At 57.2% G+C, this 26533-nt stretch overlaps 1 protein-coding gene across 2 annotated transcripts; it reads left to right on the top strand.

Annotated features, from left to right (window-relative positions):
- Positions 1-484: 484 nt before the first annotated feature.
- ARHGEF19 (Rho guanine nucleotide exchange factor 19) lies at positions 485-14727 on the top strand. 2 transcript variants are annotated; one of them, XM_034671458.1, is made up of 16 exons: positions 485-668; positions 4396-4839; positions 5250-5531; positions 5678-5786; positions 5866-5942; positions 6211-6473; positions 7193-7353; positions 7473-7625; positions 7901-8030; positions 8187-8261; positions 8419-8508; positions 8679-8839; positions 11011-11169; positions 11481-11560; positions 13418-13522; positions 13936-14727. In XM_034671458.1, the coding sequence occupies exons 2-16, from the start codon at positions 4425-4427 to the stop codon at positions 14091-14093; spliced, it is 2418 nt and encodes an 805-aa protein (XP_034527349.1). In that variant the 5' UTR covers positions 485-668; positions 4396-4424; the 3' UTR covers positions 14094-14727. The 2 variants fall into 2 exon arrangements, with proteins under 2 accessions (XP_034527349.1, XP_034527350.1); XM_034671459.1 differs by lacking the exons at positions 485-668; positions 13418-13522; positions 13936-14727 and having other exon boundaries at positions 1356-4839; positions 11409-11522.
- The last annotated feature ends 11806 nt before the right edge of the window (positions 14728-26533 follow it).

The following is a 26533-nucleotide window of genomic DNA, read 5'->3' as shown; positions in this document are numbered from 1 at the left end:
GAAATGGCGAGGTGGGTCATTCCAGGCAGCAGGGGAGTGTGGGTCATTCATGAGAGCAGTGATGCTGGAGGGTTGGCCAGGATGGTCCCGGACAGTCCACATCACCACCTTTCATGATTTCCGTCCCTCCGCCATAGAGATGAGAGTTCCTATTTATAGGTGCTGTGGCCAGCTCAGAGAGGGCGGGCAAACTGCAGAGTTCTCAGGGTCCCTGAGGAGTCCAGGGCTTGGGAGGTTCTCTGTGAAGCCTCTCCTCCCCCAGCACATCTTACATTTGGGAAGCTTCAGAAGAGGGGTGACCTGTTTCTTGGGCAGAAAAGCAGTGCTTCCCCCATCTTTAGGACATCGGTCTGGGGTCCTTCAGAGCCTCTCCTGGGTATAGGACTCCCATTGTTCCAGCCCCCCTCTTATACCCCAGACTGGCCAAACCGGTTCTGGGGAAGGGGGGCGGGGAGCAGGCACGTTGAGACAGCCGCCTGCCCGCCTGCAAGGTTCCCTCCGCCTTCGCCTCCCCCCTCCCTGCCCCACACAATACCCAGGATCGTGCACTGCCTGGCTCAGGGGCCATGCTGACATCGCCCCCTGAGGACCCGGCTGCAACCCCAGAGCCCCCAGGTGGTCTGGAGCCCTGGACCGTGTCGGAGGCTGGACGGAGGTCCCTGGCTGAGGTAGGGCCCCACCCTGCTGCCAGCAGTCCCATCCTCCTCCCGCCAGTCTTCCCAGAGTGAGTCCTTTGTGCTGCCTGCCTGGCCTCTGATCCTGGCTCCCACCCGCTTATGGCCTCCTGGGGCTCCACCGCCTGTTTGGCCTGGATCCCCTTTCCAGCCATGACCTTCCACTCGGCTTTGTCCCTGAAGGGGCACAGGGGCTATGGCAGGGCCCTACTTCTCTGGGCACTGGGGCAAGGAGAACCAGGGAGGGGGCAGGGAAATCCTGGGCGCAGGAAGCCAGAGGTGGTCTCCCTGAACCATAGCAGTATCCAGAGACCCTCTCTGCCAGCCTTGCCAAGTGGGCCCGTTGTCTGTGTGATTAGCAGTGCCCACTGGATAGGGCCCTCCTTGGCCCCTGCCTGTCCTTCTCTGCCCGCAGAGACACTCATGATGACACGAGTTTCCTAGAGGGGGCAGCCAGGAGAGACCTTCCTTTTTTTTTTTTTTTTTTTTTTTTTTTAAAGATTTTATTTATTTATTCAACAGAGATAGAGACAGCCAGTGAGAGAGGGAACACAAGCAGGGGGGAGTGGGAGAGGAAGAAGCAGGCTCATAGCAGAGGAGCCTGATGTGGGGCTCGATCCCACAACGCCGGGATCACGCCCTGAGCCGAAGGCAGACGCCCAAACACTGTGCCACCCAGGCGCCCCTGGGAGAGACCTTCCATGCTACTTTACAGATGGGGACACTGAGGCCCAGGAACAGGCTATGACTCACCTAGGGCCACACAGCTGGGAATGCCAACACTGGGCTTAAGCCTTAGCAGGGGTTTTCCCCTACGGGTTCCAGAATGACCCTTGGCACTAGAGTATCCGGTCATCATGTCTGGGGCAGGGAATGACCCTGCTACTTGGGGCCAGCTCTCTTCCTGAGGCTTTTTCCTTTTTTCTTCCTAGCAGAGATGAGCTGCACACAATTCGAACACAGCTCAACCCCTCCTTGGTCCTGAGCACTGAGGTTGAGTGGGCCACATCTCTGGAAGGCCACAGGGCTGGTATCCCAGCTAGATGGGTCATTTCCATTGCCTTTTAGTCTGGACAGAGGTGGAGGTTGACTCACCCCTGCCTTTCCCCCTAGGGACCTGCCTCCAGCCTCCTCTCTACTGAAAACCTACCACCTTCCCCTGGCATTCACCCAGGCTTCTCCTCTAAGCCTTTAATAGGGGGTGCTCCTGCCCCAAGGCTTCCATGGTTTTGCTCATTTATCCTTGTAACGCAGGAGGGTGTGGGGGGTGTGCTCCCCGCCTTCCAGGGGCTTCCCGAATCCAAGTAGAGAGGATCTCCCAGAATACAAGGGCGCAGAGGCATGTGGGTATTCTTGCACATGGGTCCCCACAGAAGTGGGACTTCTGTGTTGAGGACTTCAGATCCCTGGAGAGAAAGAGACCTCTCTGGCAGGCAGCGGTCCCGAGTCTCCTTCCACATGCTCCTACAATGAAGGGTGGGTCTCAGCCTCACCGACTCAGTTTCCCTGTTCATGTGATGGCCCAAGCCACCTGCCTGACTAGAGAAAGACTAATCACAATACTCAGGAGAGTGACTGTCAGCTACAAAGCTCCCACTATGTGCGAGGGGCTTTACGTGTGCTGTCATTCACTGTCATATTAGTGTTTTAGAGCTGGTATGACTAGCTTATTTATCAGATGAGCAAACAGAGACGTGGTCAGATGGACAGAGGTTTAAGGTATAAGCTAAAGTTGTCCCTGTGGGGAGAGCCTGGCAGAGTAACTGTCTCTTAGGAGCAGCCCCACCCCAGCCCAGGCAGGGACTGAAGAGAGCAGGGGAGCAGCTGGGTGGCCGTGCAGATAGAGTGGTCCCCCACTAGGTCCTTTCCTCCGTCCCTCCTTCATCCCACGGTCACTGACACTGTCACTGTTTCTCTCAGGTCAAGACTTTCTCCCTATCGATGTTTACTGGGTCCCTGGGTATTTCGGCCGGAACAGTTAGCCATTACTTCCTCTAGGAAGCCTTCCTGGAATGCTCAGGTCAAGTTGAGCCCAGTGCTGATGGTTCCTCTGGCTTGGCTCTCCTGCCAACCCGGATTGTAACTGTTTTCATTTTTAGCTCCCTCACTAGACTGGCAACCCCATGGGCCACAAAACGTTTGTCCATCTGTCTCCCTGGGTTTTTCTGGGCTTTGCATCTGTCTCTGAGTATCTGGTCTGTGAAATTTTCAGTGTTTCTGTCTCTCTGTCTGCATCTCTGGGTCCCCGAATGTCTCGGTGTCTGTGGTTTTCTGGGTTTGAGTGTTTTGGGGTGTCCCCTTCTGAGATGCTCCGTAAAGGGTCTCTGTATCTCTGGGTCTCTATCTCTGTCCCCTGGGTCTCCTTGCCCTGCCAGGCTGGGCACTGCTCCTCTGGCCAGAGGGGGCCTCCGGGGGGGTCCTTGCTGCCCCGCCTGCCCACAGTGAGGCCAGGCTAGGGTAGGCCCCCGCCCAGCCCGCTGCCTGCTCCCTCCCTCCCTACCGCTTGCCTCACCACAGGGTTTGATGAATCAAACTCTTTGTCTGGGTGGGATCTCCCCCAGCCAGCTGGGCAGAGAGAGGGCTTCCCCCTCCGGAGCAGAACAAGATCAGCAGCGGCCCTCGGCCCTCGGCCCTCGGCTGGAGAGGTGAGGGGCTGCAGGAGGGCAGCCGGTGGAGGGCCAGGGGGAAGGGCTGTGGGGGCTCGGATCCCTCTATCATCAGGCCTGTCCCGAGGCTCCGGCAGACTCCTTGGGGATGACTTCCTGCCCAGAGAGGACCCGGTCAGCCTGGCTCGATCCCGGGGCTGGCAGCAGGGTAGGGAAGAACCCCTCTCTCACCCCAGGCTGGGAGCTGGGACATCTCCCTGCCCTTCCCCGGGAGGGCCTAGCCTGATCTGGGTAGTGGCCTGCCTGCCAGCCTGTGACCCTCCCAGCCAGCTTGGCAGGGTGTGGGCACCGCTCGGCACTGAAGGCTGCAACTCTGGGCATGGAGAGGAGGCTGGGTAATACCAGGCAAAGACTTCTGGGCCAGTGTGTTGGTGTCTGTATCTCGGCGTGTGAGTATGAATGGAACAGGAGCGTGAGAAAGCTTGACAGGATACATAAATATCTGCTGGGTCAGTGTGTGTGTGTGTGTGTGTGTGTGTGTGTGTGTGAGAGAGAGAGAGAGAGAGTCTGTGAATATATGCAGTTGTGTGAAAAGTGTGTGAATGCGTGAGCCTGTGAATGTGAAGTGTCCGAGTGTACCTATGAGATGTGTATGTCCCTGTGTGTACTTGGAAGAGAATGCGCGTGCAAGTGCATGGATTGTGCAACAACATATGTATCTGTGTGTCTGGTCATAGGTCAGTGAGAGTTGAAAATGCATGAGGTGGTTAAAAGCGCAGACTCAGAAGCTAGACTGCCTGGGTTTGAGTCCTGGCTCCCCCATATGCCAAATAACCTGTGCCTCACCTTACCTCACCTATAAAATGGGGATAAAAACAGCATCAACTCAGGGTTCTGAGGATTACATGAAATAATATAGATAAAGCACCTGGCCTGCCATTCAGTAAGTGCCAAATAAGTATTAGCTGTAACTAAGCAATTAGGTGTGTGAGTGTGCTTGTACAGATGTGTGTGCACTTTTGTACACAAGCGTTTGTCCGGGCCTCCGAAGCAAAGGTGGCTTGCTGGTCAGCCCTGCTTTTCTGTGTCTGCCTTTCATGCCTTTTCCCCTGCAGGCACAGGTGGGTGGCAGAGCAAAGGAGGAATGGACTGTGGGCCACCTGCCACCCTCCAGTCCCACCTGGCTGGGCCGCGTGGCACTGCCCGCCGCCCCATAGCTGTGTGCCAGCAGGAGAGTCTGTCCTTTGCAGAGTTGCCCACCCTGCAGCCCCCAAGTCCTGTGTGTCTGGATCTCTTCCCTGTTGCCCCAGAGGGGCTTCGGGCTCCTGGCAGCCGCTGGTCCCTGGGGACCCCTGCTCCTCTCCAAGGGCTGCTATGGCCACCATCCCCGGAAGTCCCAGACACCGAGATCTCCACCAGTGGGGGGATGCGGCCCAGCAGGGCTGGCAGCTGGCCACACTGTCCTAGTGCCCAGCCCCCAGCTCTGGAGGGATCCTGGAGTCCCCAGCACCCACAGCCACAGCGTCGGGCCAGTCACGGCTCAGAGAAGAAGTCGGCCTGTGAGTCACTCTGGGTGAGGGGGTGGTGGCCCAGTGGGGCAGATAGGGGAGAAGTTGGGTGGCTCTTTTAAGACTCTTAAGTCCCAGAGTTCCCCAAACAGGCAGGACAAGTGGTAGATTTTAGTGATAAGAGAACTGGAGCTCAGGGATGACAAGTGACTTGTTGGAGGTTGCACAGCAAATGAGTGGCTGTCCTGGCCTCCGTGGCCCTTTGCCCACTGCAGTCAGGCACTGTGCTCTCTCTACTACCCCTCTTGTCGATTGCATTTTGGATGGCGGGGTGGGGGGACAGATTCTGGCAAAAACATTGACCTTTCCCTCAGATGCTCAGGGCCACAGGGTAGCAGCAGAGAGGAGTGGAGAGAACCCCAATGGATGCCAGCCTGTGCTCTCACCCCACTTCCCTTTAGGGCGTAAGATGCGGGTATATCAGCGCGAAGAGCTCCCTGGCAGCCCTGAAGCCCACACTGTCTTCCTGGAGCCTGGCCAGGCAGCAGAGCAGGCCCTGAGCACCGAGGAGCCTAGGCCACTGCAGCTGTCTGGACCCTCCCGTGTAGGCCTGGAGGGGCCTGAACGGAGGCGCTTCTCAGCCTCTGAGTTGATGACCCGTCTACACACTTCCCTGCGCCTGGGGCGGAATTCAGCAGCCCGGGTGCTGACCCCAGGGTCAGGCACTGGTGCAGCTCGGGAAGGTACCAGCTTCTCCCCTGGGCCCTAAGAGCAGGCCAGGAGCCAGAGGCAGCATGGGGCACAGCCCACACCTGAGACTGGGTGCTGGGCAGCTGGAGTGTGGCACCCATTCTTGGAGCCACCCACCCTCAGCTCTTGCTCTCTCCAGGAAAAGCACCTGGAAGGGAGTCGCGCAGCGTCGAGATGAGGGTGGACGGTTTGGCGATGCCAGTCCCTGTTGACCCGAGCAGGGGCCATAGCGGATGGCCCGAGCCCAGGTACCATCTCCCACTCCGCGCTCCGTCCGAGGGGGGCGGGTGCAGGCGAAGAAGGGCCCTGACACTGTCCCTTTCCTAGGCTGGACACGCAGGAAGAGCTGGCTCTGGGTTCCAGGAGCGCCAGCGAGCGGCGCCAGTCACGGTTTCTCCTTAACAGTACGTGGGAGGAAGGGGCTGGGGGTTTGGCGAGTTGAGAGGGGGAGAAGGACCTGAATCTCAGTAGCAAGCACAGTGGCTAGCACGCCGTGGGGGCGCAAGCAGTGTTCTGGAAGGCGTGAGTGAGTGAGTGAACGAGTTCCCGGTGTCCCGCTCCCCGAACCGTCCGAAAGGCTCGCCAAGGAGGCGGACTCTCAGGGAGCCGGGCAGGAGCCGGACCCGGCAGGCGGGCGCCCCACGGCCCTCCCCCGCCCCTCTCCCCGCCCAGCGGTCCTCTACCAGGAATACAGCGACGTGGCCAGCGCCCGCGAACTGCGGCGGCAGCAGCGCGAGGAGGAGGGCCCGGGGGACGAGGCGGAGGGCGCGGAGGAGGGGCCCGGGCCGCCGCGCGCCAACCTCTCCCCGAGCAGCTCCTTCCGGGCGCAGCGCTCGGCGCGAGGCTCCACCTTCTCGCTGTGGCAGGACATCCCCGACGTGCGCGGCAGCGGCGTCCTGGCCACGCTGAGCCTGCGCGACTGCAAACTGCAGGAGGTGGGCGCCGGGAGCCGGCGGGGCGGGGCCGCAGATGGGGCGGGGCCAGGAAGATGGGGTCCCCCGACTGAGCGGGGCCCCGGGCCCTGGGTTACCGGGCTAGCGGGACTGCACACCGCTGGAGGTGGGCGTGGGACCCAGCGGGGAAAGCGGGGCCACAGGAGGGCGGGGCCGGCGGGGCCGTCTATGCGAAAGGTGGGTGCAAGGACCTGATAAAGTGGGACCGGCTGCTAGCGGGGACGGGAGCAGTGCAGCAGAAGGCGAGAGCCGCGGCGGGACCGAGGGGTGGGGCCAGGGGCGGGGGCAACAGGGCCAGCAGAGGGGCGGAGTCAGGCTGGGCCAGCCCGGGGGGGCGGTGAAAGCAAGGACCTCTGGAGAGAAAACGCCTGGTGGGAGAAGGACTGAGCGGGGCTTGGCGCGGGGGCGGGGCTAAATGAAGCGCTCCCCGCTCGAGGGGCAGGCCTGATGGGTGGAGCTAGGGGCTCAGTCAAGGTCTTCAGTTGAGTTTGAACAATTGCGCGCGGCAGGAGGCGGTCCCCTTCACGCGCCAGGCACCAGGTCATCGGAGGTGGGGCGTCTAAGGAGGTGGTGTCCAGGGCTTGGACAGCAGGGGGAGGGGAAAAGGCATGGCGGGGTCGGGAGGTCGGGCGGTAAGTGATGCCACAGTGTCCGGGGTGGGCTGGTCCCGCCCTTTCAACCCCGCCTCCACCCTCACTCAGGCCAAGTTTGAGCTGATCACGTCCGAGGCCTCATACATCCACAGCCTGTCGGTGGCCGTGGGCCACTTCTTAGGATCTGCTGAGCTGAGCGAATGTCTGGGCGTGCAGGACAAGCAGTGGCTGTTTTCCAAACTGCCCGAGGTCAAGAGCACCAGCGAGAGGTGAGGGAGTAGTCTGGTCGAGTGTGGGGGGAGGTGCCAGGAGAAAGCCTGTGATTGGCTGGGCTCCGGGTCTGGGGTCTCTCCTCGGCCCTGACCTCGACCCCTCACGGACCCCTCAGGTTCCTGCAGGACCTGGAGCAGCGGCTAGAGGCAGATGTCCTGCGTTTCAGCGTGTGTGACATTGTGTTGCACCACTGTCCAGCCTTCCGCCGAGTGTACCTGCCCTACGTCACCAACCAGGCGTACCAGGAGCGCACCTACCAGCGCCTGCTGTAGGGCTGAGGCTCTGAAGGGGGGGTGGGAGGATGAAGGGAGTCTTAGGAGGGAGTGGGTATGGAGGACTGGGCGAGGAGGGGTGACCTAGGAGGGGAGTGGTTCCTGAACAGGGCTGTCTGACCAGGATCAGGTTAGACCCAACGCCAAGGGGCAGGAAGGACGTGCGGAGAAGGCACCTGAAAAACCACGAGGGTGGCTGGGGTCATGCGTCCTGGCAGTTCATAGTCTCCATGAGCCCATCTGTGACCCAGGGCCCCTTCCCATCCTCCAGCCTGGAGAACCCCAAGTTCCCTGGCATCCTGGCTCGCCTGGAGGAGTCTCCCGTGTGCCAACGTCTGCCCCTCACCTCCTTCCTTATCTTGCCATTCCAGAGGATCACCCGCCTCAAGATGCTGGTGGAGGTACCTGGAGGGCACCAGGCTACAGTGAGGGCTGTGCGGGTGGGGGTGGGGCATGATGGTGCTGTGCCTTCCACAGCCCCTCCTGGGTAACCACGGGTGTGCAGGGTTATGGGTGGAGGTCCCGGCCTGCCTCACTGCACCGACCCCACCCTCCAGAACATCCTGAAGCGGACAGCACAGGGCTCTGAAGACGAAGACATGGCCACCAAAGCCTTCAATGCACTCAAGGAGGTGCGCTCAGCTCCCCCCACCCCGCTAGATCCCCGGTATATCTCTAAATGAGCCCCAGCCATCAGAGCCTCTGGTCTCCAGATGGGAGCCTGAGGCTAGGCTCTGGGAGCCGGGGTGGGGGTGGGGGGCGCAGGTGACTCTCCCACGGCCTCCCTAGCTGGTGCAGGAGTGCAATGCCAGCGTGCAGTCCATGAAGAGGACAGAGGAGCTTATCCACCTGAGCAAGAAGATCCACTTTGAGGGCAAGGTGAATGCCTGCAGCTGGCAGGATGGGGTCCGCAAAGGGGCAGCTCTTGTTTCCTCCTTCCCGGACGGCCAGTTCCTCACTCGCCTCCCCCACCCCTCCCCGTTCTGTGCTTTCTGCCCTGCTGTCCGGGGCCTGACCTGCCCTCCCCCTTGCCTCCTCCATCCTTCCAGATCTTCCCACTGATCTCTCAGGCCCGCTGGCTGGTTCGGCACGGGGAACTGGTGGAGCTGGCCCCACTGCCCGCAGCGCCCCCTGCCAAGCTGAAGCTGTCCAGCAAGGCCGTCTACCTGCACCTCTTCAATGACTGCTTGCTGCTGTCCCGGCGGAAGGAGTGAGTCTGGGCAGGGTGGCGGAAGTAGATTGGAGCCAGGTCCCTTCTTCCCCATCATGACGCTCACAAAGTGTCCATCACGGGGCCTGGGAGCCCCTGTCTGTGCTGCTGGGGCACCCTGAGCCTCGGAGGCTCCCCCAGAAAAGGCAGAGAGGTGAGGCAAGGGCAGTTTTCCAGACAGGAGAACCAAGGGCAGAGTGTCCTCCGAGGGCTCGATGCAGCTCTGAGCTTAAGCCCCAAGTAGAGCAGAGATGAAGAGCCCAGTCCTGGAGCCCCAGCTCCACCCAGACTCATCATGATGATGGCCAGCAGTTACTGAGCGCCTGTGCTGTGCGGGGCGCGCTGCCTGCGGTATTCTCTTTAATCCTCTCATCATCTCCCTGGAAAGCAGGCTCCCTTGTTAGTCTCAAGATCCTGGAACTAGTAAGTGCAGGAGCCAGGAGGCCAGGTCTGTCTGATGTCCGATCCCAGGCTCTTAACCATGATGTTACTTATCTCCCATCTGTAGTATAGAGACTACCGTGTACGGAGACTCAGGGTGATAATAATACGTGGAAGGAGCTTAGCACAGTGCCTGTCACGCATGAACATTCAAGCGGTATTAGCTGTGATTATTTTCAGTTTGGGATGAAGGAGAGGTCTTTCTGAGTGAGGTAAGCCTTAAGGCTGGATGTGATGAAGAAAGGACTTCTTCGACTATGGGAAGGGTTCATTCCTGGTTCATTCATTCATTCACTAAAGTGTCACTGAACCCCTGTTCTCTTCTGGGCCTTGACGGGTGCCAGGGACATTTCTGCCGACAGGAGCTCTCAGGACAGTGAAGATATATCCTGATCACCACCTGGTCAGGGTTTTGAGGGGAAAGGTGAACTCCTGTAGCATCCCCCTGGTATGGGGTGAGAATCAGGAAAGCTTCAAGGAGAAGGGACATTTGAGCTGGGTTTTGAAGGATACATAGGAGTTTTCCAGCTAGAGAAGGAGTTTGGGAGGATATAGAAAAGTCACAGTAAGGTGTAACAGCAGAGTGTGTTTGGGGCATGATGAAGCCTAATGTGGCTGGATTTGTAGAGGGGAAGGGGAAGAGAAGGAGGTTGGGTTGTTGCAAGTCATAGTACAGAGGGTGGGCTTTCCAAGGGCCATGGGGAGCAGGCAGAGTTAAGCAGACGAGTGACATTTTACTCCTGGCCAGTTTGGAGGATGGACTGGAAGGGGAGAGACCAGAAACTATTACCATTGCCCAGGTGAGAGTAGATGCCCCAAAAGTGGTGGGGGGCCTGTGGGAAGTGGATTCCAGGGACAATAGGGAGTTAGGAGCATGGAGCTGCTGGTGGGATGTGCGGGGAGAGGGAGGGAAGAGGCTGGAATGATGGCTGCGTTTCCACCTGGGCCACTTGATGGAGTCTTTCCCCGGAATGGGGAACAGTGAAGGCGTCTGGTTTGGAGTGGAAGATACTGACTTCTGTTGAGACAAGTGGAGAAGAAGGAATCTGGGGGACCTCCTTGACCTACTCCCCCACCCATCCTTCCCGCAAGTGTTTATTGAACCCAAATGATGGGCCAGGCAGTGTCAAGCCCTGGGACAGAATGGCAAGCGAGAGACAGAGTTTTGCTACTATACCAGTCAGACGACACTAAGCAGCCCAGGGGGCTCATCTGAGGGGCTCCCCACTGGCTCTTTGGAACAGGGACTCGGTGGGGAGCAGTTCAGAGAGAACTTGAGGGGCGCCTGGGTGGCACAGCGGTTAAAGCGTCTGCCTTTGGCTCAGGGTGTGATCCCGGCGTTATGGGATCGAGCCCCACATCAGGCTCTTCTGCTATGAGCCTGCTTCTTCCTCTCCCACTCCCCCTGCTTGTGTTCCCTCTCTCGCTGGCTGTCTCTATCTCTGTCGAATAAATAAATAAAATCTTTAAAAAAAAAAAAAAGAGAGAACTTGAAAGCATGCCTGGGGGCAGGGACTAGTTTTTGTCACCTTCCACTGCTATCAGGGAGTCATTGGGAATGGCACTCCCCATTCCTTGTGGGGACTCTGCTGGCTGTTAGGGAGGTGACGCCCTTCCGCAGCCAAGTTTCCCTGAGGGGGAGACTGAGGGGCAGCCACCCCCTTCTTCTGATCGGAATCCCCCTGTCCTGAGGCTGAGCCAGGCTGACCTCCCCTCCCCTGGTCCTGCAGGCTGGGGAAGTTTGCCGTGTTTGTCCATGCCAGGATGGCCGAGCTCCAGGTCAAGGATCTAAGCCTGAAGCTCCAAGGCATCCCTGGCCACGTGTTCCTGCTTCAGCTCCTCCACGGGCCGCACGCGAAGCACCAGTTCCTGCTGAGGGCCCGGACAGAGTGAGTGTGCTTGGGTGTTGGTGAGGGAGGACCCCCGGGTAGGCACAAGGCCTTGCAAGTCTGGCTGCCAGACGGTGGCATAAGACAGGCCTTGGGCGGAGCTGGCATCCCACGGATTCTGGGCCTGCTCTGTTCTTGTGCTCAGAGTGGGGCGGGGCCCCGGCTTGAGGACAGACAGGGCTGTGGGGTGAGGCCCTGGGGTGGGTCCTGAGTCTGGACATCATGCCCAATTCTCCCAGCCCAGTCTCACCACTCTGGCCCTGGGAGACTGCACTTTGCGCATTGTGACAACTCAGCCTCCCCCTCCCTAGAAGTGAGAAACAGCGGTGGATCTCAGCCCTGTGCCCCTCCAGCTCCCAGGAGGACAAGGAGGTCTTCAGCGAGGGCCAAGGTAGCAGCCTGCCTCCCCCCACCCTGCCTTGAGGCCCACATCCCCTGGGGCTGGGTCCCTCTTTCCTCTTCCCTTCTCCTCCCATCCTGGTGCCATGTCGCGGGCCAGCGGGGGAGAGAGATCAGCCGGCCTGGGCCAGTAGGGGCTGCTGTGCAGATCCTTGAAAGAGGGGCAGTATTTACACAGGCCAGGCCAGCCCCCCCCCGCCACTGTGTGCTCACGGGCACCTGATGGCAAAGCCTTTTGTATCCTCCCATTTCAACCCCACAGAAATCCATTCTACAAGTTAGAAAACAGAGGTTCAGAGAGGTTAAAGTGACTTGTCCAAGTTCACCCATCTAGTAAGCGACAGAGCTGGGACTGGAGCCCAGGTCTGACTCTGCCTTTGCCTCAGTTGCAAAGAGGGCAGGAACCAAAGTGGCCGGGGGCGGGGGATCAGCTCTGTTGATAGAGAGGCTCCTCTCTGGAGTGTGAGTGAGGCCGGTAAGCCAGAGTGCTGGCCAGTCAGAGAGGGGCCCTGACATAGTGGACACCAGGCTGCTATTGAAGGGGTCTGAGCAGGGGAGTTAGGGCTGAGCTAGCAAAGGGAAAGGAAGGAAACTTGTTTCTACCCATACTTGCCAAGAATCAGGCCTGGTGTTAGGGGCTTTTATGTGCATTTAGTTTACTTAATCCTCATGATAACCCTGCTAGGTTGACTCATTTTTTCATATCTGAGAAAACAGGCTCAGAAATGTTAAGTAACTTGCCCAAGGTCAGACGGCCAGTGAGGAGCAGAGCTGGGATTCAAGCCAGGTCTGGCCCCAAAGTCTGTGGTTTTCCCAGTACTGCCACCCTGCCTACTGTGATAGAAAGAGCCTAGGGGGGCGCCTGGGTGGCACAGCGGTTAAACGTCTGCCTTCGGCTCAGGGCATGATCCCAGCGTTCTGGGATCGAGCCCCACATCAGGCTCCTCCGCTATGAGCCTGATTCTTCCTCTCCCACTCCCCCTGCTTGTGTTCCCTCTCTCGCTGGCTGTCTCTATCTCTGTCAAATAAATAAATAAAATCTTTAAAAAAAAAAAAAAAAAGAAAAGAAAGAGCCTAGGGCCTAGATTGAAGCAGGTTCTCTGGCTTGGGCTAAGAGTCCTGTTTGGGCTGTGGGGTGAGCTTCTCACTCCAGAGAGGTGGTCAGGGAAGGCCCCTGAAGGATAAAGAGGGGTGCCATGAAAAGATCTGGGGGGAAGTACTCCTGGAGGGAGGACAGACAGTGCAAAGGCCCTGAGGCAAGAAGGAGCTCAGAATGTTGGGGGAACAGCAGGGCAGCCAGTGTTGCTGAGCTTCATGAGCAAGGGGCAGGAGGGAGAGGAGGAAGAGGGGAAGAGGGGAGGCTAGCAAGGAGGCAATGCCAGACCGTGCAGGGCTTTGTAGGCTATGGGGAAGACTTTGGATTTTATTCAGGGGAGTGGGAAGCCCCGGAGGGTTATAACGGGGGGGGGGTGATATAACTTGAATCCCCGTTGAGAAGGATGGATTAGCGGGAGCCCTGGAATAGTAACAGGGGCATATGAAGGGGCCATTACTCTTTTGTGGGGGTGCCTGGGAGCAGTTGGACACTGTCCTAGAGATCAGCATCAAGGTGTTAGACTGAGCTGGGGAGGTGAGAGCCCTGGGAAATAACCCAAGCTGGGAGGGACTGGATTCACCAAGGGCTTGTGTTTAGGGTAAGAGAGGAGAGTGGCCAGGGTGGGCAGAGGGACACGCAGAGAATATGAAGCAGCATCAGCCACCCTCCTACCCCTTTCCTTCCTCCTCCTACCCCTCCCCACCCCCAATCATCCTCCCCTGGGGACTCCCTCACTCTCCCTTGGGCTGTCAGACCGCCCCCAGGTTCAGTGTGTCAGGACATACAAGGCTCTGCAGCCGGACGAGCTGACTCTGGAGAAGACTGACATCCTGGCTGTGAGGACCCAAACCAGTGATGGTGAGAGGGGCCTCCTGGGAAGGCCTCCCTAATGGGACCTGGGTGGGCAGGAGGTAGCTAGATGGCTAAGATATCACAGGGAAAGGTTATGCAAGTGTTGATCAACCACAGCATGCAGGAATCAAGTTAGACAAGAGGAGGAACTTCCTGCTTATAAAGCTGGAGGATTCAGAGTGACTGATGGGGAAGAATGGGAAATACCCTTCTTAGAGGATGTCAGGAAAAACAGGTCAGAAATTCATCTACAAGACTGCCAGAGGCAGGGTCCTTCCTGGAACTGGGATGCTGGGATGATGTCACCTCTGCCCCAGGGGTGCAGACAAGGCTTGCATCGGGGCCTAGGCATTCCCTGGCAGATCTGGCCCTGGTGTCCCTTTGATGGCACTGATGCTGCTCCTGGCCCGTGCCCCTAGGCTGGCTGGAGGGGGTCCGCCTGGCAGATGGTGAAAAGGGGTGGGTGCCCCAGGCCTACGTGGAAGAGATCAGCAGCCTCAGTGCCCGCCTTCGAAACCTCCGGGAGAATAAGCGGATCACAAGTGCCACCAGCAAACTGGGGGAGCCCCCCGCATGATGGGCAGCCATGGTCTGGGACACCAGCTCCGTGCCCACCTCCTGGACAGGTCTGGAGGGACCTACGGTGTCTCATGCCCCAGGCCACCGCCGTTGTTCCTGGCGTCCAGAGTACAGCCTGGCCTCACACTCCTCCAAGTCCACACTTCAGGGCTGACACCAGTTTCTTCCTCTGGCACAGGGACTGCACAGGTGACCTGTGATATCTGGCAAGGACTGGGGCCCGCTCCCTTCACGTTGCCTGACTCTTGGTCCCTCTGGCAGGGACCCGGCTGGGGACAGCTCTGGTGCTGATGGGTGCTGGGACCTATATATATATATATATATATAGATATATAGATATATCTGGGGTCTTCTGGCCTGAGCCTGCATGGGCATGGGGGCTGTGAGTTTTCTGTAAATAAACTCCCATGATGCCTTTGCTTGGAGTCTGCGAGCTGTCTGACGCTGCCCCCACCCCAGCCCTACTTCCCCCAACGAAAGATTAGGAGACTCTCTAGCTGCCTCCCAGTGGGGAGAGTTCACCTCCGAACCGGAGGAGGGGACAGCAGGGCTGGGGATGAATGACACTGCTTCGGGCTGCAATTGACAGAACATCAGATTCAACGAGGCTCAGAGAGCGAAGAGGCATCATTGGCTCTTGTGTGTGTTTCTTGCAGCTGCTGTAGCAAATGACCACAGACGAGGTGACTTAAACCAATAGAAGTGTACTCCGTGTTCTGGAGGTCAGAACTCTAAAGTCAGTATCATTGGGCCAAAATCCAGGCGTCGGCAGGGCCGTGCTCTGTCCTGTTTCGGGGATGTGTTCCAGGGGAGAACTGTTCCTTGCGTCTCCCAGCTCTGGTGGCTGCTGGCTTTCCTAGGCTGGTGGCCACGCCACTCAGTCTCTGCCTCCGTGGTCACATTGCCTGCTTCTCTGTGTGTCTGTGTCAGCATTTCCTCTGCCTCCCAAGTATAAGGATACGTGGGGTTGCAATTGGGGTCCGCCCAGATAATCTCTTCATCTCATAGTCCTTAACTTAAAGCCTGCCTGAAAAATCTATCCTCCCTCCCTTGTTTATCATGGAAGGTAACATTTACAAGTTCTAGGGATTAGGATGTGGATATCTTTCAGGGGACCATTTCTCAGCCTACCACAGTTCTCATACCTGAGAAGTGTATGGGCAGGGTGGGCTTCAAGCGAGGCTTGATCCAGGGGCTCCTGTGATGTCACTGAGACCCCAGCTCTTTTCATTCTTCTGCTCGGTTGTCCTTATTGTCTTCATCCTAAGGCGTCCAGGTGCTTCTTCATTCGCATTCAATGTAGAAGGAGGGAATTGTCTTTGTCCCAGCATTCCCTGTCAAAGTCTGGGGATGCTTTCTGACTAGACCCGCTTGGGTCACGTGGCTACCCCGGGCTGATCACAGTGGCCAGGGGGTGGTGTGTGCTGACAGACCTGGCCTAGGTCATGCGCTTTAGCCCTGAAGCCAGGTTGGGGAGTTGCCTTTCTTGGAACCCCATGGATTCCCACGTGGAGTCTGATGGCAGCTGCACGGGAGGGATAGCTCCTGGGGAGGCCAATGTTCATTGAAACCCAAATCACCCAGGAGAGTGGAAGCACCTGGGAATGAGCTTGGAGATGTGAACACACCTGGGGGACCAGAGCATCCTTCGTCCTTCAAAAGGAGGGCATGGGGCAAAGCAAACGTGAGCCGGGTTGGTCCCAGAAGGCGAACATGGACAGGGGAGACACTCAGACCCATGAAGAAGCTTTTGGGAATGGCCGCCTAACCTGAGGTGGTGCAGGGGGATGGAGCCTGGGGGCAAAGGGGACAGACATGTTTGAATTTGAATCCTGGTTTAGACGTTTCTACCCAAGTGATTTTTTTTTAAATGAAGTGTTTACTTTAGAATAATTGTAGATTTACAGAAACGTTTCAGAGGCGGGCCACAGAGTTCCATATGCCCGTTTGCCTGCTGTTAACATCTTCCATTACCATGTACGGTTGTCAAAACGAAGAAACCAACACGGGTATATGACTGTTAACTGAACTCCAGATTTTATTCGGATTTCCCCGGTTTTCCCACTAATGTCCTTTCTCTGGTCCAGGAATCTGATCCAGGATCCCACATTGCCTCTTGTTGTCACGTCTCCTTGGTGTCCTCTGGTCAGCAACAGTTTCTGTCCGCCCTCGGTTTCCATGACCCTGACAATTTTAAGGAGTTCTGGTCAGAAATTTGTTAGACTGTCCCTCCGTTTGGGTTTCTCTGATGTTTTTCTTATGACTGGGCGGAAGTTCTGGGTTTGGGGGAAGAATACCTCAGAGGCCAAGTGCCCTTCTTGTCACATGATCTCAGGAGGCACGTGATGCCCACTTGACCTATTATTGGTGACGTTAACCTTGATTACATGGTGAAGCTGGGTCGGCCAGGCTTTCCCCACTGGGAACGTTGCTACCTTCGCTTTCCCGTCCTCAGTTCTTTGGAAGCAAGTGGAACCCACCCTCGAGGCACACTCCTGCTTCCTGGTGGGTGTATCTACCTGTGTCCCATTATTTGGGATTCTTCTGTAAGGAAGATTTCTGTTCTTTTTCCCTATTTATGTAATCAGTCAGTTATCATAAAGGATATATCTTATGTATCTTATATATCTTTCCTTTGGGCTATAATTCAGTACTGAGTTATGTATTTTGTTCAAATTGTTCCAGCTTTGGCCATTGGAGCTCTTTCCGATCCACTCCTGTGCCTGTTTTGTTTTTTTTTTCAAGATTTTATTTATTTATTTGACAGAGAGAGAGCACAAGCAGGGGGAGCGGCAGGCTCCCCGCTGAGCAAGGAGCCCGATATGGGGCTGATCTCGGGACCCTGGGTTCATGACCTGAGCTGAAGGCAGACGTCTTAACTACTGAGCCACCCAGGTGCCCCTCCTGTGTCTGTTTGACGCCCCCTTTCCTTTTTGCTTTTTGAGCATTTCCTGAATTGCTGGCACTGTGAGATGCTCCAGGCTCGCCTTGTGCTTCCCCTGCCTGTGTGCTAGAATCAGTCATTCCTCTAAGGAGCATAGCTGCTTTGATGGGAGATGGTGTTCAGAAACCCAGATATGGGCACTGGGTGTGCTCGGGGCTGTTGTGGTGTCACTGCTTCTAGGCTTTCCCCCTGGATGGAGGTCGGAAATCTCTCTCTCCATGTATATCACATGATTGTAGGTAAGACACTGAATGGCTCTAAGCCTCTGTTAGCACATCAGCAGAATGCGGATGGTGATAGCAATGCCTACTTCTTGTTGCTGCTGTGAAAGAAAGTATTCCAGATCCAGGCTCCCGGCTGGTTCAGTAGGTAAAGTGTCTGCCTTCGGCTCAGGTCATGATCCCAGGGTTTCAGGATCCAGCCCCACATTGGGTTCTTTGCTCAGCGGGGAGCCTGTTTCTGCTTCTCCCTCTCCTTCTGCTCCTCCCCACTGCTCATGCTTGCTCTCTCTATCTCAAATAAATAAATAAAATCTTAAAAACAAACAAACAAAGTATATAAGGTCAACATAGTGCCTGGCCCATCAGAAGTTGCCAAACATGGTGTCTTCTATTTTTATCGTGTCAGAGCTGCATAGCCAGAGTGTGGGGTCCCCTGGGACACGGCAAAGCCTCTGTCCCTTGAAGATTTAAGGAACTCAGAAAGTCCAGGGTCAGGATTCCTCCATTGAGTGAAGACTGAAGGGCCTCTCTGCTTCTTTCAGTGCTGGATCTGCATGGGGAGGGCCAAGCTGGCACTAGGCTGGCCAAGCGGAGGAAACAAGCCCTTGTTCAACCTGCCCCTGGCGTATCTGGTTGCTGGCTGACAGCTGAGTCTGCTCGAGGCTGCTGGGGGCCGGGCTGGGGGGTGGCTGGCGGCTGCCTTTGGGGCCTTGCTGTCAGGCAGGGAGGCAGGGGCTGCACCACGCACCACCAGGCCCGCTTCCCTCCTCTGCCACCTCCCCAGGAGGTATACCCAGGTAGGGCATCTCGAGGGAGCCCTTCTCTCAGTAGTACCTGCCTCTCCCTGGTAGGCCTGGCCTGGGTATCCGGACTTGGCCGCGGACCTAGGCTCCTGCCCCTGCTTGCTGTGGGAGAAGGAGGAAGGTGAGGGTGGGACTGGCAGGACAGGAGATGAGGGCGGGCCTGTCTGGGGCAGGGGTTTTGGCTCCTGAGGCTGTCTGCTCAGCCAGTCTCCGAGCCCCTGTACCTCTGGGAGGCAAACTCAAGGCTTCCTGGAATCCCCTTCCCACCCAGCGCCCACTCCTTCTCTACAGTGACAGGGGGAGGGGCGGGATCACAAGCAGGGGGAGAGGGTGAGAGGGAGAAGCAGATTCCCCACAGAGCAGGGATCCTGATGCGGGGCTCGATCCCAGGACCCTGGGATCATGAGCTGAGCTGAAGGTAGATGCTTAACTGACTGAGCCACCCAGGCGCCCCTGATTTTATTATTATTTCAAGGATTTTATCCTGAAAGGAAACTGTTGAGAAAGAAATTTATTCAGTTGTTCATTTATAGGGTGCACTGAGCTTTCTGGGTGAACCAGGAGCCAAAGCTTCTGCCCCAGCAGCAGGAACTAAGCACTGGGGCGGATGTGGCGGGCAGCGGGCGTGGGGCCCCGCAGCATGGGGTCAGCCTAACGTTTCTTTGTTGGGTCTCTCTCTCCTTCCTTCCTTCCTTCCTTCCTTCCTTCCTTCCTTCCTTCCTTCCTTCCTTCCTTCCTTCCTTCTTCTCTCTCTCTCTGCCTCTCTATCTCTCTCCTTCTTTCTGATCCCCTTCATTCTCCTCTCTCATCTGTGTCTCCTGGGGTAGGAGGGGGAGGGCACAGAAGCATCCACTGTCCATAACAGGTGAGACAGACAAGTGACTGGATGCAAAGCCGGGGTTCCCAGACGGACTCAAGGATCGGTGAGGGTGGAGGGCAGCAGGACCTCCCCTACACTGTTAGCAGGGTTCCAATTGGCACAATGACTTTGGAAACACAGTTTGGCTGCATCTGCTAAGGCTGAGCGCATGCCTATCCGGGGACCCAGCAAATCCCCTTCTTTCTTGGGGTATATACCCAACAGAAATGTGTACATGCGTGCCCTGAAAGACACGAACTATTATGTTCATTGCAGTCCTATTTGTTAATGACCAAAATACTAAAAAGGAGCCAAATGCCCATCAACGGCAAAATGGACAAAGTATGGTCTATTCCCAGGGGGCACACTGTACAGGAAAGAGAATTAACCCTCTGCAAGCGTGTTTAAGGACACAATCTAGACACAATGTGTGAGAAGCCAGACACAAAGAGGGCTTCTCACATGGTTGTATTCACGTCAAGTACGAAAGCCGGCAGAACTCACTCATAGCGTAGAGGTCAGGGTGGGGCTATCACGTGGCCAGAGTAGTAGGTAGGGAAGGAGTCTGAGACTGCCCTTTGTACAAGCTGCTCTCTTGGGGACAGTTCATTGAGCTGCACACAGAAGGTCTGTGCCCTTGATGTTTGTGAGTTAAACTTCAATAGAAGCTTTGCGCCAGTAGGAGAAACCCTGGGGCTGTGGATGGGCAAATGAGGCAGCAGCCAGCTCTCACAGGAAGTCAGGGCAGGCTTCCTGGAGGCAGTGCCATCCAAGCTACATCTTGAGGGCTGACATGGAGGTGGTAGAACAAGGAGGCAGCGGAGCAGAGACCCGGGATTTGCCCTCCTCTGGGAGCAAGGAGCTCTTTCCAATCAGAAGAGAGGAGTCCAGGGGCTGGAGTCCTTGACCTGACCTTGACCTTGGCCTCCTCCAGCTCCTCTTCCATGTGGGAGGGCCCAAGGACCCTTGCTGCAATATTTTTTTCTGGGTTTTGATGGAGAGTTGCCTTCTGATTCCAGCAGTTTAGCTGTAAGCCAGAACCATCTGGGCTTACAGATCTCTGTGGCTGGAAACTGAACCATTCTTTCAGATGAAGGACATTTGGTAAGAAAGGCCTTTAGAATTTGAAAGTTCAGGACCTGCACCTGACCCTCTGAGCACCTGCTGTGGGCCAGGGGCTGCCGGACCCTTTGCCACGGATGCCTCCAACGAGTTGCTCAACAACCCGCCCTGTAGGACCATGGAACGGATTGGAGGACGTGCTTTGTAAACTGTGAAGTGCGGTGACTCAGACAAGGCCTAAACCATTCCATAACCGGTTACACGGTTGGGCCATCCTGTGCGCATGGTAGGGGTAGTTGAGGGCTGGGGGGTGGTGTTGAAATTACAACAGGAAGTATCCAACGACGGACTTGTTAATAGAGCAATGATAGAATATCGAGTGTTTAGGGCCACCTGAGTGGCTCAATCCGTCAAGCGTCCGACTCTTGATTTCAGCTTGGGTTGTGGTCTTGGGGTTGTGGGATGGAGCCCCTCATTGGGCTTCACGCTGAGTGTGGAGCCTGCTTGGGATTCTTTCTCTCGCTCTGCCCCCCGCACCTGCTCATGCACACACACTCTCTAAGAAAAAAAAAAAGAATATCAAATATTTAATGACCACCTAGGCCCTGATGTAAGGACTGTGAGCCCATCTCCCTATTAAGTGGGTATTGTTGAACCCATTTCACAGCTAAGAAAACAGACGTTCAGAGAGAAAGGCAGTATGTGAGTCTGTACCCTAGAGCCCCAAGCAAGCTCGCTGCCTGGGCCGTCTTTCCACTGGGTCTTCAGATGCCAAGCTCATTCCAGCCTCAGGGCTTGTGCCCAGACCGTTCGCTGTTCCTGGGGTGCTCCCCCCACAGACCTTCAGGTATGGCTTCTTATCATCCCAGCCTTGGCCCAAATGCCACCTGCTCGGGAGACCTTCCCCGATCACTCTCAAATATGCGGCCTCCCCACCTTCCCTCCTGCCACTCTGGGATTTCTTGTTTGTCATTTATTGACGTACTTACTGTCACCTCCACATTGGGCTGTGAGCTCCACGGGGCAGGGACCTTGGCTTTGGCCTCAGTGCTGAATGCGGTGCTTGGCACAGGCGAGAAGCTCAGCAAATGTTTCCTGAGGGCTTTGAGGGGATTTGAACCAGCTCCAGGTGACCCTTGAGCCTGAGCCCTTCACGTGTCCTCAGACTGCTCTGTTCCTCAGTTCCCACGCTGGGCGCATGAGCTGCACGGTGCCAGTGGGGCAAGGGGTGGGCCTCGGGGCTCTCAGTCTGTGGGGGAGGCTGCCCCACCTGGGCTGAGGCTGCCTGGGCACCAGGAGACCAGCTTGGCCACTCCCGCTGCCCTGACCTGGGTTTGAACCTGGGCCCGGCTCTCACCTCCTGTCCCTGAGTGACCCTTCCCCATTCCAGAGTTCCTCTCTCCAGGCCTCAAGGGTCCTTCTCAGATTGTGTTTCTGACACTCCTGGGGGAAAGGACAAAAGGAAATGGGCTGACACGGCAGCAGGAGGGACTCTGGTGAGACCGATGGCAGAACTTCCCGACTGTGGGAACTGCCACAGCTGGGCGGGTAGAGGAAGTGGATTTATGGACTCTCCTCCCCTGAGCAGCGCGAAGAACAAGATGAACAGTCATTTGCTTGGGCGGGGTGCAGGGGGATGGACAGGTTGACCTTTGGAAGGTACTCTCAAGCTCTCTGCTCGTGAGCTGCCCTGAGGGCTGGGGACCCGGTCAGGAAGGAGGCAAGGGGGCAGCTGCTGGGCCTGGCGTTGTGGGACAAGGTGGAGAAAAAGGCTGAAGGGGGCAGAGGCTGTGCCTGCTTATTCAGACGAGGCCAGAAGGACGCAGGGGTTTCCAAAGAAGGGTATGGGGAGTGAGCACTGAGGCTGGAGTCAGCCCAACCTGGTTCTGAGTCCTGCTTTACCACTTACGAGCCATCTAGGCAAGTGACTTCCCCTTTCTGAGCCTCAATCCCCTCATCTGTTAAATGGGAGTCACAGTGCAGATTCAGGGCACCGTCGGAAGAGCACTCAACTCTTGATCTCGGGGTCGTGAGTTCGAGTCCCACATGGAGTGTAGAGATTACTTAAATAAAGAAAGAACTTTAAAAAGATAGTGCAGATTAAAGGGGGGGACACCTTGAGAAAAGACTTTGCAGAAAGCATTATTCAAAGGGGAGGTGATGCCGGGCCGATTGGGCAAGTGTTAGGATAACGATGGCGGTATTGTTTCCAGCGCGACCTGTGCACCTGGCGTCAGGTCACCGAATCCTGACAACAGCCCTGTTTTGTCACCCATTCTACACAGGAGGACTCTGAGGCTCAGAGAGGTGACACTTGTCCAAGGTCACATAGCTCGTTGGAACCAGACTCAGGTCCTGATTTCAGGCCAGTGTCCTGCGTCCTGCTCTGTGCAGCTGGCGATTGACTGAGAAGGCACTTTACAAACTGTAAAGTGATGAATGTCATTAACATCATCGTCGTCGTCATTTTATTTTTTATGGTAATTGCTGTCCCTGAACTGGTTTCCCCTAGTGGGCGCAGTGTCCTCCTTAGTCCTGCCACTAGGGGGCAGCAGAGTCTCGGGCTGGGACGCGGGGTAGGGGGGCTACTCCTCTTGGCCCCGGGGGACGAGCCCTCCCAAAGCTTAGCTGTGCGGGTGGGTGGGGGCACGGGGCAGCGGGCCGGGCAGGGGGCAAGGGAGGGCCTCCGGAAAACAGGAGCACGTGCCCACTCCCAGTCTCAACTCTGAGAGGAAGGGGTCTGAAGAGCAAGACGGTGGTTGAGCGTGGCCCCCTCCAGGAAGCCCGCAGGGGGACTACCGGGCTGGGTGAGGAGCCCGCCCCTTCCGTCACAGCCCCGCCTCCCGGGCATCAGCCTCGTGGGGCATGTGGTCGTGGTGGTTTCCCTGCTCCCACTGGGCAGTCACTGCTCTCTGACTCCTTCAGGGGTCCCAGCACAGACCGGGCACGCAGGGCTGTGAAGGTGTTTTGGATACACGTGTGGCCGTGTGTCGGAGCTGAGTCCAGAGCCCCTTCCCTCTGAGACCGCCTGGAAGGGGAGGTGAAGGGTGAGGGAGGATTCCTAAGACGGAAAGAGGCTTATCCCCAGAGGCTCTGGAGACTACCCCCTTGGGCCTGTGACGTCCCAGGTTTTATGCCAAGTTCTTGGCCACCTAATGGGACAAGGACAATAAAAGTCACCGCCACCAGGTACTGAATGTTGTTTGCCGCTTGGTCAGCATTGATCACCTCCTTTAGCCACTGTCCCAACCCTCTGAGCAGGTTCTGTTTGTAGCGTCCACATTTTACAAAGGAGGAAATTAGGGCTCAGAGAGGGGAAGTGACTTGCCTGAGGTCACACAGGAAGTAAGAGGCAGGGCTTCTGTGAACCCCGGCCCACCTGCCCCGACCTACTCCCTGAAGCCCTTTGCTGTGACAACCACCACCGTGGGGCACCTGGGTGGCTCAGCGGGTTAGGCGTCTGCCTTTGGCTCTGGTCATGATCCCAGAGACCTGGGATGGAGCCCCCATCGCGTCAGCTCTCTGCTCAGCAGGGAGGCTGCTTCTTCCTCTCCTGCTGCCTACTGCTCTGCCTGCTTGTGCTCGCGCGCTCTCTCTCTCTCTCTCTCTCTGTCAAATGAGTAAATAAAATCTTTTTAAAAAACCCAAAAAACAAAACCACCACCACCTCTTCCCAGCTCTGCAGCCCTTCCTGGCTCGCGAAGCCCACGCCTGGCCTCCAGCCACGGTTCTCACAGCGTCTCCGGGAGGTGGGCTCTCGTGGAAGCGATGATGCCGAGATGCCACAGGCTCTCTCTGCTTCCCCACCAGGCTCCGGCCCCTCCGCCTGGCCCTCCTGCTGCCTCTGCCCTCCCTGGGTTTGCTCCCGCCCTGCTCGGGTGTGGGGCTGATGCCATTTGCAGCAGCTGAGCCCCTGATCCTGTTATCCCCTGTGAGGCGTGACAAGTGTGTGACTGGCCCTGCTGGGCTCCCTGCCCCGCCCCCCCACCTCCCCGCCCAGAACGGGGGAGGGGGCGGTGTACTCCTGACCCAGTCCTTCTTCTGGATTCCAGGTGAAGTCCCCTGCCCAGCTAGGCAGTGGAATGCCTCGGCCCTCACCCAGGGAGGCCTTTGGTGCCCCTAATGGCAGAGCGGCCCTGACATTCTCCAAAGAAGGACGACACCAAATGGTGTCACATCAAACTTGCCTTAACACCCGTCTGTGCCTGCCCCTTCCAGGGTGGGGCAAAACATGGCGCTGTAGCAGGCGGGTGTGGACGGGCCCCAGGAGGCCGTACGGCTTGGCGGAGGTAGTGGCCGGCAGCATGGGTCACTCAAGGCCCGGGTGGCATGCTGGATGCAGCCCCCACGGCCCGCTCTGAGGGCCGGATCCAGAAGCTCAGGAGTCCAGGCCTGCAGGGGGAGGCTGGCGGAGCGCCAGCACCTGGAGCCAAATACATGCGGGCTGGCTGGTGGAGCGGCGGCCTCGCAGGACGGGGTGCCCACACCCCCTTTTCCCAAACAGGTGCCTCCCTTCCGGACTCCCCCAGTGCGTCTGCCGTCTTCCAGGAAAAGGCCGATGCAATCGCTGAGTTGGCTGATCAAGGCTGGTATCGGCCTGGCGGCTCCCAGGGACAAGCTTGCTGCTTCCAGGGCCCAGAAGGGCCTGCCCGAGAGTGCGGACCTGGCCGGGCTCCCGTTACCCGCCCGTACTGTTGTTCCTGCTGGGCACCTGGCCCTGCCCCTCTCACTCCCCTTCTCTCCTGCTCCACCCTCTGGCCCAAACATCACCTCATGCCCAGACCCAGCCTCTCTATAGCTCCCCAGATGCCAACCTTGCTCATCCCTGGGGCAGGCGGGGGTGGGGGGTCAAGACCGCGGGCAGTGCCCACTCCCCACCCACACCTCAGGCTTCCTCAAGGCCAGGAGCCCCAGTCTCGGTAGAAGTTTGATTTCCAGGACCACAGTGTCTGGCTGGGTGGCCTTGGGCAAGTCCTGTTCCCTCTCTGACCCTCATTTCCCTTGGTGATGACTGCAAGGGGTCATGCCCACGACGCCACGCTGTCAAAATATAGAAAGTGCCGAGCAGGGTACCCGGCATGCTGGAGGTGATCAGGAAATGTTCCTTACGGACTCTCCTTCCCCAGCATGACCTGTTCTTCCAGGGCCCGTGGGGAAGAAGGAAGCTGTGGAATCTTCTGCTTACCCCTCTAACATTAATCAGCATGCCGTCATTCGGCTCACCACGCAGCTCTAATCGTTCCCCGGTGAGATGGGCTCCTGGCTCGGCAGAGCTGCCTTGAGGACCGGGTCCAGGGCTCCGGGCACTCACGGGGCCCGAGATGTGGATGTGGGGTGGGCGATGCCAGGGGCCACCAGTGGGGCGAGGCTGGGATTTGGAAGAATCCGGCCATCGCGGTGGCAGCTCCTGGAGAGGGGCCCCCGGCCCAGAAGCCCAAGCTGGAGGGTTCGTGCCCATAGCCTGGTTCTGGGGGTAGCATGTCACCCCTGCTCCAGACAGCTCCTTCTTGTTTGTTTTGAGTTTGGGGGGAATTAATGCCAGTGTTACAGTAATTAGCAGTGTGGCCGGGAGGCTCCAGGACTGGCAGAGCGGGGAGGAGAGGACCTGGGCTCGGGGAGGGCTCAACAAATGACGGGTAGAGGGAGGAGCGTGTGAGTGGATCGCACAGGGGAATGAATCCGTGAATGAATGAGTGAGTGAATGAGTGAATGAGTAAGCCGGTCCCCACATCATATTAGCAAACACTGATGCAGCTCTCACTACACGCCCGACATTGTTCTAAGCACCGTACTTGTCTGAACGCACGCAGTCTTCACGGAAACTTTATGTAGTGTGATTACTGCCATTTTATGGAGAACGGACACCCAGGCACAGAGAAGTTAAGTAACATGCTCAAAGTCACACAGCTGGTAAGTGACTGAGCTGGGACTTGAACCCATGCAGGCTGGTTGGAGTCTCTGGGTAGAAGTGGGAGCAGAGTCCCGGGGCTATAAAGAGAGTTAATAGCTGAGGGGTGGGAAGATGGATTTTGCAGTCTGGACTCTTGAGGCTTCAGACTTCACATCGTTCATTCATTCATTCCTTGCACGTATCTGCTGTCACTTGCTCACTCATGCACTCAATGAATGCTGGCCTTAGGAGAGGGAGGGGTGAGATGAGTAAGATTCTGTTCTGCCCTGGCGAAATTTGTCCTTCAGGGCTCAGCTTAGGTGCCACCTCCTCCAGGAAGCCTTCTCTGACTTCCTCGGCCAAAGACTCACAAGCTCCTGGGCTTCTGTCAGTATTATCTTCCCCTCTGTTTGCCTCTTTCCCTAGCTGGGCACCCCTTTGTCTGAATTCTTGGTATGCCGTGGGTGCTCAATAAATGCTTGATGAACAAAATGTTGCTACTGAGCCTCTTCCTGGGCATTCCTGGTGCTCCCTGCTCTCTGCTGCCTCCTCTCCTCACTTCAGCCAGGATGCTCCAGTGTCTGGGCAGAGCCCACCCGGTCCCTATACCCCCCAGAGGCCTTCCCATCCCACTGGAGTGGAAACTCTTTGGTTTCAGC

The sequence above is a fragment of the Ailuropoda melanoleuca genome, chromosome 11 (assembly GCF_002007445.2).
Source record: "Ailuropoda melanoleuca isolate Jingjing chromosome 11, ASM200744v2, whole genome shotgun sequence".
Classification (NCBI taxonomy): domain Eukaryota; kingdom Metazoa; phylum Chordata; class Mammalia; order Carnivora; family Ursidae; genus Ailuropoda; species Ailuropoda melanoleuca.
Note: the sequence above shows the minus strand (reverse complement) of the source record. Positions and strands in the feature narration are given on the sequence as shown.